The sequence below is a fragment of the Stegostoma tigrinum genome, chromosome 2, assembly GCF_030684315.1.
Source record: "Stegostoma tigrinum isolate sSteTig4 chromosome 2, sSteTig4.hap1, whole genome shotgun sequence".
In the NCBI taxonomy this organism is placed as follows: domain Eukaryota; kingdom Metazoa; phylum Chordata; class Chondrichthyes; order Orectolobiformes; family Stegostomatidae; genus Stegostoma; species Stegostoma tigrinum.
This window is the reverse complement of record NC_081355.1, coordinates 119,748,867-119,762,014: the sequence shown is the minus strand read 5'-3', so window position 1 is coordinate 119,762,014 and position 13,148 is coordinate 119,748,867. Positions and strand designations below refer to the sequence as shown.

Sequence of the window (13,148 nt, the reverse complement as noted above, 5' to 3'; positions counted from 1 at the left end):
GTAAAAGAGTGGCGACGGTAAACGTTGGTCCTTTACAGGATCGGAAGGCTAATATGATAACTGGGAAAGAGGAAATAGCCGCGACATTAAACAGTTATTTCGTGTCAGTCTTCACAGTGGAAGACACAAATAACATGCCGAAAACTAATGGCAAGAAGGCTATAGCAGGTGAGGATGTAAGAACTATCATTATCACTAAGGAGGCAGTGCTGGGCAAGCTAATGGGGCTAAAGGTAGACAAGTCTCCTGGTCCTGATGAAATGCATCCCAGGGTGTAAAAGAGGTGATGGGGGAATTAGCAAGTGCACTAGTAATTATTAATCAAAACTCACTGGACTCTGGGATGGTTCCTGTAGATTGAAAAATAGCCAATGTGACGCCACTGTTTAAGAAAGGAAGTAGACAAAAAGCAGGTAACTATAGGCCAGTTAGCTTAACTTTGGTAGTGGGGAAAATGCTTGAATCTATCATTAAGGAAGAAATAGCAAGTCAGCTGGATATAAATTATCCCATTGGGAACACCCAGCATGGGTTCATGAAGGCTAGGTCATGTTCAACTAATTTGGTGGAATTCTTTGAGGGCATTACTTGCATGGTGGACAATGAGGAACCTATGGATGTGGTGTGTCTGAATTTCCAGAAAGCATTTGACAAGGTGCCATACTAAAGGCCGCTACATAAGATAAAGACGCATGGTATTACAGGTAATGTATTGGCATGAATAGAGGATTGGTTGACTAGTCGTCAGCAAAGCAGTGGTTAGCACTGCAGCCTCACAGCGCCAGGGACCTGGGTTCGATTCCAGCCCCGGGCGACTGTCTGTGTGGAGTTTGCACATTCTCCCTGTGTCTGCATGGGTTTCCTCCAGGTGCTCCAGTTTCCTCCCACAGTCCAAAGATGTGCAGGCTAGGTGGATTGGCCATGCTAAATAGCCAGTGGTGTTCAGGGGTGTGTGGGTTATAGGGGGATGGGTGTGGGTGGGATGCTTCAAGGGGCGGTGTGGACTTGTTGGGCCACAAGGCCTGTTTCCACACCGTAGGGAATCTAATCAAAGCGTAGGGTTAAATGGGTGTTTTTCTGGTTGGCGGTCAGTAGCTAGTGGTGTGCCTCAGGGATCAGTGTTGGGACCTAAATTGTTCACAATTTACATAGATGATTGGAAGTTGGGGACTAAGTGTGGTGAGTCAAAATTTGCAGATGACACTAAGGTGAGTGGTAGACCAAAGTGTGCAGAAGACATTGAAAGTCTGCAGAGGGATATAGATAGTCTAAGTGAGTGGGCAAAGGTCTGGCAGATGAAGTGCAATGTTGACAAGTGTGAGGTCATCCATTTTGGTAGGAATAACAGCAAAATGGACTATGTTTTAAATGGTAAAAAAACTGTAGCATGCTGCTGTGCAGAGAGGCTTGGGTGTCCTTGTGCATGAATTGCTAAAAGTAGGATTGCAGATGCAGGAGGTAATTAAAAAGGAAAATGTAATTTTGTCTGCCATTGCTCGAGGGATGGAGTTTAAAAACAGGGAGGCTATGCTGCAGCTGTATAGGGTCCTGGTGAGGCCACACCTGGAGTACTGTGTGCAGTTTTGGTCTCCTTACTTGAGAAAAGATATACTAGCACTGGAGGGGGTGCAGAAGAGATTCACTCGGTTGATTCCAGAGTTGAGAGGGTTGGATTATGAGAAGAGACTGAGTAGACTGGGATTATACTCATTGGAATTCAGATGAATGTGGGGAGATCTTGTAGAAACATATAAGATTATGAAGGGAATAGATAATGTGGAGGCAGAGAGGTTGTTTCCTTTAGTAGGTGAAACTAGGACTAGAGGGCATTGCCTCAAAATAAAGGAAAGTAGATGTAGGACTGAGGTCAAGAGGAACTTCTTTACCAAAATCTGAATCTGTGGAATTCCCAGCCCAATGATGCGGTTGAAGCTACCTCACTGAATGTTTTTAAGGCAATGCTAGATAAATTTTTGAACAGTAAAAGAATTAAGGGTTATGGTGAGTGGGTGGGTAAGTGGAGCTGAGTCTTAAAAAGATCAGCCATGATCATATTAAATGGCGGGACAGGCTTGAGGGGCCAGATGGCCTACTCCTGCTCCTCGTTCTTATGTTCTTGTCGGGTAAGAGACTTCAATATCTAAAATATCAATCCATTGCGAGTTTAATCCCAGAAGCCTGGTTGATTCACAGCTAGTGCATGCATGAAACTTGCCATTGACAGCAATTAAATTGATGTGTTTGAATACCTTTAAATGGTGAACTTTTTGGGCTGTTAGACTTGTGATCATAGCACTTGAGAAATTGAGATTTTTAGGCATTTTTGCAGACTGTTCCAAGAGTAACGGGAGTAGTGCACTGCTGATCAAGACCCACTATGTCACCTGTTGCATCATTAGTGTGAATGTGTTGATTCAGTTAACAAAATGATCAATTCTGTTCTTATGTACTGGTAACCAGAATAAAAGAAACATCCACCAAACATTTTTCACTAATTCAAAATAATCTCTTTGTTATCAACAAAATTTATTCTTAAAGCAAGTACAAACTCTGGTTAACACCTAAATTGTGATCCAGAATTAAAACTATATCTCTTAATCCCACATACAAACATGTATAACAAAAAACAAGAGATAGTAAGAATTGCCTAAATAAGGGTCCCGACACGAAACGTCAACTTTCCTGCTCCTCTGATGCTGCCTGGCCTGCTGTGCCTCTCCAGCACCACACTTATTTATATCAAAAAACAAGTATCTGCAGCTGATTTTTTTTAAAATCTGGAAACATAGTATACAACGTGATAACTTCTCAGTTCCTGTGAATTGCGTACTAAGACTGCTGAAATGCTGACAGCTGTAGATTGATGATAAATGTCAAATTCTGATTCCAGTCGGCTTGAATTCAAGTTGCTGAGAACTGGTCACAGCCCATTACATAGATTTCACCAGATGGTCAGAAATACCAGTATTTGGAGTAGCACAGAGGCCTATTTATTTTGCTGTAGTAGCTGGATTCATATAAGTAGTCTTTGACTACATACATCTGTCAGTCAAGGCACCTAAGTATTCATCAATCCCTCAATGTGCACATATCCAGCTAGTTATTCATTCTGTGCAACATATCCTGGAAACTACCATAATTCATTCATTCTGCACCGGTTGCAACTCACACAGATTTTCACATTTCCAACAACAAGTTACATGGCATCTAAGAGATGGGGGCTATTTCCTGAACAATTGACTGATGCCCTCTAAAGAATCTAATGAGTTTAAAGAATCTTAATTCAGAATTAAGGTGCAACTGGAGCCATTTGATTCCAAAGGTAATCATAAAGTATGCAATGTAATTCAAGTTCCTTGATTGGCCTCAGGTACCTTGCTGTATATCCTATCAAGAGTCTTTAATATGATTATGGTCTACTGTGCCTCACAAAATATCACACTGCAGAGAGAAGTGGAATATGCAGATTAACTGCTCTCTGAGGAAAAGGAGAACATGGACATCTGGTCATGTGCCTGTAGCCACTTACCTGGTGCCAGAATTTTGGTGCCTACATTTTACTCATACAGGTATTCTGGCTAATCTGAGTGCTTGACGCTGTGGGGTTGTGTCATCTCTGTCTCCCTATCAATTTCATCCCCCTTAGATACAAGTTAATCCAACAGTCCAAAAATCCAACCGTCATATTCTCACCCTTTCCGTTTCCTCCAAACGTGGTTATACCATTCAGTTGAACATTATTGTCCCAAGTGGAATTTAGGAATCAACAAAATAGAGGCTAGAAGAATAAAAGGTTTGAGTAATGTATTTTATTCAGTGAAGTAAACAGCGGCATAATAGCATGGAATATTTCATGCATACCTTGTTCAATTCATGTACCTTTAATACCGCTTTCTTTTACCTTGACGTGGTGCCACCTCTGTGGCTTCAGTGGAGCTGGAGGCTAATTGCACTTTCAGATGAGATGCCTGGCTGTCACTCATCTCCTTCACTGTACCTTCCAGCAGCTATTCATGTACACTTGTCACTTGTCACATCACCTCAACTTACCTTGCTGGTCTACCATCCATCTCACATTGCCACGATGTTTATGGACTTCTTCACATCCAATGTGCCAATTTGTTGGTCCAATTGGGATCCCATTCTCATGCTGTATGAATTGTTGCACCCTTTCCAAGCTGGTCTTGCCAACTCATAGTTCTTTTGAGTGCAATATGTAAATATTTGACTCTTTATCTCCTTCTGGGCATTGTTTAAGTTCTGTACTACCAAGCAATCATTTGCATCTTCTTATGCCATCAGTTCTAGTTTGTTTTTCCCAGGTATATCATGTGTGCCACAGAGGATGGTACAGGTGGGTAACAAAGACTTCATGGAATAAATCACAGATTCTGAGGATATGCAGTCAAAGGACTCATTCAGCCTATGCGCTACTCCGACACAGATACTCCAACAGGACTTATAAGACAGACAATTGGGTTTTGAGTTCATTACTCAGATAGTAAAAGTGAGCAAGAGTAAATTGAGTCTATTTTGGAGGGCACACAATGCTCCATCTTAAATAGGAGAACTCTTTTATCTCCTAGTTCTAGGCCCTCCTCTGAGACCCCTTAGGATCTTATCTGTTTGAATAAGATAACCTCACATCCATCCAAAACTTCAAGTGATACAGGCCTAATCTTCCAAACTTTCCTCGAAAGATAACTCCTTCATCCCAGAAATCATTCAGGTGAATCTTTTCTGAATTGCTTCTTATGTAATTAACTTTGTTCTTAAGTAAGGGGACCAAAATTGTGTATAGTACTCCATATGTGGTCCCAGCAATGACCAGGAGGACTACAGCAGCATTTCCCTATCTTTATCTTATATTAAATGATAACATTTAATTTTCCCAATCATTTGCTGTATCTGCACCCTAACCCTTTTGTGATTCATAAACCAGGACAGTTAGATGCTTCTGCAAAGCAGAATTCTGAAATTTCTCTCCATTTAACTGATCTGCCATTAAAGCATAAGTTTAAAAACCCCTTTGCAGATTCCCAGGAACTCTTCATAAAATGTTCTCTAACCTTTCTTGGTGTAATCAGCAAATTTAGCAACCTTACGTTTGGTTCTTTCATCCAAGTAATTGATATGGATTGTAAATATCTGTGTGCCTAGTATTAATCACAGTGGCATTGAACTCGTTACAGATTGCCAAACTGAAAATGACCCCTTTATCTTTACTTTTTGCTTCTTGTTACTTAAATAATCCTTTATCCATATTACTGAGGGCTCTTATGGCAACAGTAGTGACCCTACCCCAGATCAGAAGGCCTGGGTTCAAGTTCCATTTGCTCCAGAGATAGAGTCATAATGTCATACAGCATGAAACAGACCCTTCATTCCAACAAGTCCATGCCGAACATAACCCCAAATTAAACTAGTCCCACCTACCTGCACCTGGCCCATATCCCTCCAAACCTTTCCTATTCATGTATCTACCCAAATGTCTTTTAAATGTTGTAATTATACCCACAACTACCACTTCCTCAGGAAGGCCATTCAACACGTGAACCACCCTCCGTATAAAAAATTTGCCTCTCGTGTCTTTTTTAAATCTTACTCCTCTCATCTTAAAAATCTGTGCCCTAGTCTTGAAATCCACCATCCCAGGGAAAAGACAGCTACCATTTACTCTCTCTATACCTTTCATAATTTTATACGTTTCTATCACGTTGTGTCTCAATCTCCTGTGATCCAGTGAAAAAAGCCCCAGCCTATCAGTGTTTCTTTATAACTGAAACCATTCATAAATGGCTACATCCTGGTAAAACTCCCCTAAACTCTCTCCAGCTTGATAATATCCTTCCTATAACTGGGCAACTAGAACTGGACAAGAATTCCAGAAGAGGCCTCAGCAATGTCCTATGCAACATCAATATGACTTCCCAATTCCGATACTTAAAGGACTGAGTAATGAAAGCAAGTGTTCCAGATGCCTTTTTTAATCACCCTGTCTATATGTGACAGAAACCTCAAAGAACTAGGTACGTGCACCCTTAGGTCCCTCTGCTCAACAACACTGTCCAAGGCCCTATCATTAATTGTGTAAACCCTATCCTTGATTTTTTAATCCAGATTGAACTCCTGTGATTTTTCAGCCCATTGACCCATTTGATGTGTAATAACATCTCTGAACAGTTTGATTAGAAAAATAGGTTAAATTAAATAAATATTAATAATGTACCATGTTACTGCCTACACCGTGAATTCTTATTTTGTTCAGTAACTTTGATGTGCTACCCTATCAAATGCCTTTTTACCACATCTACAGGTTCCCCTTTATCTACTTTTTTTTATTTCTTCAAAGAACTATAATACATTAAACATGCTCACCTGGATTCAAGTGCTATGTCTTGAAGGCCAGAGACAAAGAGGATAATTTGGGAGCAACAGTAAAAAATATTGAGGTATTGACATACTTAACAGCCACAATGTGCAATGTTGAGGATTTTGTCTTAGCCATGAATACCATGAGGTTTACTATTGATAACAAGGTGTAGAGCTGGATGAACACAGCAGGCCAGGTAGCACCCGAAGAGCAGGAAAGCTGATGTTTCGAATCTGGACTCTTCTTCAGAAAAAGAATGAGGTTTATAATGATGCATTAATCTATAGAAAGAATGTGGAAAACCTCAGCCAGTGAACTTGTCCAGAATGGATAATTCTTGCTGTCATTGTGGATGAGGGCACAGAGGTCAGGGAAGATAGACAAACCTGGATCAGAGATCCATTCAAGTAGGAGGCAAAAAGAGAAATTTAGTAATAACAGGGGATATTATAGCTAGAGATTATGTTCTTTGCAGCGAAGACAGAGTTCTGAAGGCTGTGTTGTCTGCTTGCTTTGGAACATATCTTCTGACCTGGAGGTGAACTTAGTTCGGAGAGGAAGGACCGAATTGTTATGGTCTGCATAGGTAATAACAGGGAGGATTAGGAAAGGGTTTCTGCTGACAGTCTAAGAGCAGTGCGTGGCAAAATTGAAAACAAAAGCAACACAGAGATAATCATCTCCAAATTACCATCTAAGGCACATAAAAGTTGGCATTAGGTAAAATTGGAGAGCTAAAAGATGTGGGAGAAATAGATTGCAATTCATGAGACCCTGACAGCAGTTCTGGGAATAGAGCTGTTCTGATGGGATGGGCTTCATTTCAACCATGCCTGGACCAGTGTTCTGGTGAATTATATAACTAAGGATTGTAGATAGGGCATTAAACTAATTAGGTGGCAGGAGAGTTCAGTGAAGGAATGTTTAAAACAAAACCAAACTGAAATGAGGGAGCAGAGGGTGATAGTGACATGATTGATAAAGTGTGATAGAAAGTGGCAGAAAACATAAACAGAAGAATGTAGCTGAAATTAGAACCAGTTTAAATAAAAGTGGTATGAAGCCTTTATTGAAGACAGCACACAGCATTTATAACAAGACCGACGAGATTACAGCACAAATTGAACTAAATAGGCGTGACTTAATAGCTATTACAGAAATATGGTTGCAGGGTCACCAAGATCAGAAACTCAATATTCAATGGTCTTTGATGTTCCAGAACAATAGGCAAAGAGGAAAAGGAGGTAGGGTAGCACCATCATAATGGTGAGTTGTGATATAAGTGCAATGGAATATGTAGGTAGAAATAGGGAATAGCAAGGGAAATGAATCATGGGCTAGAGTTATCTCTAGACCCTGAAGAATTACCTCACATTAGAACAAATATAAATTGAGACATAATGTAGGTGTGTAAGAAAGGACTACAATTGTCATAGTGGTTTTAATCTACATTTGACTGGACTTCACTCAGGCGGTACTATCACTAGAGTATTAATCCAGAGACCAGGTAATGTCCTCGGGACCCAGGCTTGAATCCCATGGATTTGAATTCAATAAAAATCTGGAAATAAGAATGTAATTATGCCCATGAAACCATTGCCAATCATTTGAAAAACCCATCTCATTCACTAATGTAAGGAAGGAAACTACCACCATTACTTCATCTGGTCTGCATGTGACTCTAGACCCATGGGATTGCATGGCCTAGCAAACCATTCAGTTGTAACAGTCACTAGAAAGTGTCAAAAAATAAAAACAATTATCACCTAGCATCGACCTAGGCATGACAATAGAAAAAAAAAGCCAAGAATTACATTTGAGGGTTACTATCAAAATTGAGAAAGCTGTCTCACAGACCATTTAAGTGACATCCTGACACAGTCATAGTCACAGAATCATACTGTGCTAACAATGTTCCAGATACCATTATCGCCATCTCTGGATATGACTTGTTTCAGTAGGATAGGTCTGATGAAGGTGATGACACAGTGGTATACAGTCAAGAAGGAGTTGCCCTGTAAGTTTTCAAGACTTAAAGACAGTAAGGACTGCAGATGCTGGAAGCTAGAGTCAATAAATGTGGAGCTGGAAAAGCACAGCTAGTCAGACAGCATCCAAGGAGCAAGGAAAGTCAATGTTTCAAGCTGAAACCCTTCATCAGGATTCAGACAAAGGGCTTAGGCCTGAAACGTTGACTTTCCTGTTCCCCACATGTTGTCTGACCAGCTGTGCTTGTCCAGCTCCACATTTATTGATCTGGGAGTTCTCAACATTGATTCTGGACTCCATGAAGTCTTATGCACCAGGATAAACAGTTTAGGCCTCATTCATTACAGTTTTGATGAATGAGGAGTATTGTATTTGATTAATATTGAAACATATTTTGAGCGGGCTTGACACAGTAGATCTTAAGAAGATGTTTCCATTAGTGTGGGAAATCTTAAACCAAGAAACTTAATTACAGAAGATAAAGTCACAGTGGTTCTAACAGACCACAGGCTGCTCTCTCATTATAAAGAGTTGACTGGTGGTAGTACGCTACACCTCAGGCAAAGGGAGAGGATGAGAAGGAAAGTCCTTCATAGTAACCCCAACTGCTGTAGGAATTGAATTCATGCATCTAGCATTGCTGAGCATTCCAAAATAGCTATCCAGCCAACTTCGATAACCAACCCTGAGGTGACACTCATTGAAAACAGTGAAATGCAGAAATTTCTTCTCTGACGGTGGTGAATGTCTGGAATTCTCCACCCTAGAAAATTGTGAAGGCTAGATCACTGGAAGTATTTAACGAGGTACATAGATAACTTTTCGAAAAAAAGGTCAGTAAAGTTGAAGGCTATGATGAACTAGCAGGAAAAAGGAGTTGAGGTCAGGCTCAGATCAGCCATGATCTTACTGAATGGTGTGAAGAGCTGGCCTAACTCCACGGATCCCAAAACCTGGTCCTTGACACATTTTTCACCCCTTAGTCGTGTGTCACCAACTCCATAAAAATCCAATCCAACAATTTGTCCTTTTACCCCTCAAACACCATGAATCTGGATAGTTATTGTGATAAAAATAGAAAGTGCTGGGAAAACTCAACAGGTCTGTCAGCATCTACAGAATAAAAGTTAATATTTCAAATTGGTATGACTGTAATACAGGACTCAAAACATAAACGTTGTTTCACTCCCAACAGATGCTGCCAGACCCAGAGTTATTGTTTTATTTCAGTTCTCCAGCATAGCATCCACAGTACCTTGTCTTAATTTTAGTTATAGTGCTGTTGATTAGGTAAGTATTTATGGACCACACAGTACTTACATCTCATTACTTATTTTAATAATCTAATATTCTTGCAGTTTTTAAAATTTCTTTCAAATTAATGCAACACAGACTAGTAATTAAACTGCTCCTATGATGCTGCTTGGCCTGCTGTGTTCATCCAGCTCTATACCTTGTTATTTCAGTAATTAAATATTAATAGTTTTTAATCAGAATCTGCAATTAGTTCAAGTGAAGTAGTTATCTCGGATTCTCCAGCATCTGCAGTTCCTATTATGTCTTAGTTACTTGCTGTAGTCTTTTTCCTTCATTTATTGCTTCAGAGTTGTACATTGGAAGTTCCTTGCGTTTTTTAAAGCTCGGGACTGCTGCTGGGGGCAGATGGCAGAAAACACCAGCACAAAACCTGCCACTCAAAGTGTGACAGATGACTGTAGCAACTGAAAACCGTCCCTTTGTTTGTCTTGCTAATGAGTGTCCTCATTGCGGCAGGAGACTTGAATAGTTAATTATCTGTAATTCTTAACTACAACAGGTGGTGGAGCTAGAGGTAAGTGTTAACTGCTCAAAGGATAAATCAAAACTTGAAAGATAATTGTGTCAGCAGTTTCCCGGCAGTTTCAAAAGAAACAGACACCTTTACCTTTCAATAAACTACTGATGTATCCAGTGTGAATATTTCTTTGCAGTTTGTGAAAGTCATTTTAGTATAAGGTTAAATCTTTCAAATATCTATCATATATTTCAGCAAGGTCTTCTCTAACATTTTCTTGCCAAATTAACTTTTAATTCAGACCTCGTAGAAATGCTGTAAGGGACTGCATATCTAGATAAAAGCTTTGCTGTAACCTATTACTAACAATTAATGGAAGGTTTTAGTATTATAGCTTATTGAGCATATCTCAATCACCTTAAATTCAAATAAGTGGTTAATGTATTTTTTCTATACTACTAAGAATGCCTATTTGAATCAAACCACTCCTATAAATGTAAGCTACGTGCATAACGTTGATTACTTTTCAATAGGCTACTTTAAATGAAAATACAAAAATTACCTGTAAAATACATTGATAAAATAATACTCATAAACAACTGCTTTAACAAATATTTCCAAAAATAAATTACACTAGTGAACAGTAAAACTGGTCTTTCAATAAATTGAACAGAAGCATTCAATAGCATCAACCCGCCTGCACAGCCTATGCGTGACAGGCATGCAAAGCCATGTTAATGTTCAGAATATGAATTATCTCCGGGTGGTTCCATCACAAAGTAGAAAACCAACTGTGTATATATCAGCAGACCTGATGGACTCCATGCGGCTTCAAGCCTGAAAACTTCACTACTTTGACATGTGACGTGCTCTTTATGACTGTGGCAGTACTGTCAGTGAGGAATGGCAACAATGGCAACAAGCCCCCTCCTTAGCTTTGCGCTCTGCCACCCCTGGTGTTGTCCGGCTACACACTCCCCTGCCTGCCTAGTTACGGACAGCAGTCCTCGAGCACACAGGGGGATGTGGGTGGATGGGCCACAGCTGCCTGCCTGGACACAGCTTCCACAATGCATGGACCTGAATGATGAGGGCACGCAAACAGTATGATATGTATTATTCTCATCAATAAAATGTCCCCATGAATTATTGTCTTTGTACGTAATGTACTACCAGCTTTTTACCAAGATTCAGTTTTGGATGGGTTTACTTTTTTTTCCCCTCTGCACATTTCTCTTTTTTTGTGTTGTTTCCTATTCATATTCCAAATGATTCATAAAAGCCAGAAAGTTGGATGACAGCTCTGTTGTGGAATAATTTTCATATTGGCTACACAGCTTGCTATTTCAGCTTCCTGTTTTTTTTTGTTCTGACAAAAGACTTATGTGATTTTGCAGCTCAATTTGGACTTCAAGGATGAGTTTGAGAGAGATCAACTCGTTCAAGAAAAAGAAGAACTGAAGGATCAGATTTACTTAGTGAAGAAGAATGCCGAAAAGATGTCAGAAACCATTAATTTAAATGAAATGCAAATAAAAAATTTAGGTAATTTTAGAAAATGCAAAATAAACTGTAATGCAGAAAGACAGTATTTGTTTGAGAGATCTTTCACTTAAATTCAATTTACTTGAAGATGTGTAATATGGATTGCCATACGGCAAAGTGAAAGACTGTTTTCTGCATGCCATGGATAAGGTAATTGCAAGGTGCATATTTTTACGAGTTTATTTGAGGAAGTAAATATTCAACAGGTGTTATGTTTGCCACGCAAATGATGCAGGTGCTAATGTTTACACATGGTAATTGTTTTATTTTATATGTGCTGTCATTACTTAGATTGCCTTTTTCCCTAGTATTAAAACATAGTTATCGTACACAAGCTGATATAAAAAAGTATTCTTAGTTATTATTATCTTAGTCTAATTAAGAAAAATGTTTGGATATGGTTTTCATGAATTTTTAACATCTCACATATATTCTTTATTTGTTTGAAAATGTTCAACCCCACCCCCACATCTCCAAAATTAGGAACCTTAGTGTTAAACTACCAGAGCAGACTTATTAACGATTCCTAAGCAACTCAGTTTATTTCAGTGAATTGAATCAGAAGGCATAGTCCTTTCCTAATGTTGTACCAATGGAAACTTCAACAGTTTCTTTCTCTTAGTTGTTTCCCTAAACATTTGAGAGTTGATGAAGCTCTGTATTCATGCAGATATTCTTAAACAGTCTGTTCAGACAAGTTATGACTCACCTCTGGAGTAGGTGACACTTGAACCCAACTCTCCTGGCTCAGAGTAGAGACACGACCACTGTGCCACAGGAGCCCTATTCATGCAGAAGGTCATTTGGACAGGCCATTTCAAGTGCATTTCATTTCAACTGAACAGTTGTGATATGTGCTCCTGTTTAATTGCAATGAATTGTTGCATGTTTTCCACAAACACATTAATGAAATGTTTCATTCTATTCAATTGAAAACCACAAAAATATTCTCTCTTCTTTAATTGATTAAATGCTGCACAAAAAAATTAAGTTGTATTTGACAGGTACCATATTACTTATTGCTATTTGTGAGCTAATTTAATGGTGTGTCTTGCTTTTGATAAAAATTGCTTGGGCAAATAAAGAACCACCTGCTAAACCACTTTGTATTGGCTGTGACTAACAGAATACAACATTCATAGGTTGGGCACATAGCCACACTTGGCCCTTGAACTACTACCTAATATCCATTAGACCAGCCGGCTAAACAGCAGGGGCAAAGCAGTGAAGGTCAAGGGTAGTGTTTAGGGTTAGAATCCTGCTAGGTCCTCCATCCAGTGTGGATTCCAATAGGCTATGGAGTCTGACCTTCAGCATTGAGAAGGAACACAGGCATCTGAAGATCTGATTTTCACAGTCTGCCTTCCTCTTTGTTTTCAGAGAAGGAGGTTCAAATGCTGAAAGAGGAAGGTGAAAAATATGCAAGCAAACTGCGAAAGGTACTGTTACAACAAATATAAAATAACT

General features: G+C 39.4%; 1 protein-coding gene across 9 annotated transcripts in view; it reads left to right on the top strand.

The window, feature by feature from the left end:
* The window catches only part of c2h10orf67 (chromosome 2 C10orf67 homolog), a 247,269-nt gene that overhangs the window by 73,575 nt on the left and 160,546 nt on the right, over positions 1-13,148 (top strand). For all 9 annotated transcript variants that reach the window (XR_007246588.2, XM_048522278.2, XM_048522240.2 and 6 more), the window contains 2 exons: positions 11,534-11,681; positions 13,062-13,120. Coding sequence is in view for 8 of the 9 variants with exons in the window: in XM_048522278.2 (XP_048378235.1) it covers positions 11,534-11,681; positions 13,062-13,120 (207 nt within the window). In the remaining variant the exon portion in view is untranslated. The remainder of the gene's footprint in view (positions 1-11,533; positions 11,682-13,061; positions 13,121-13,148) is intronic.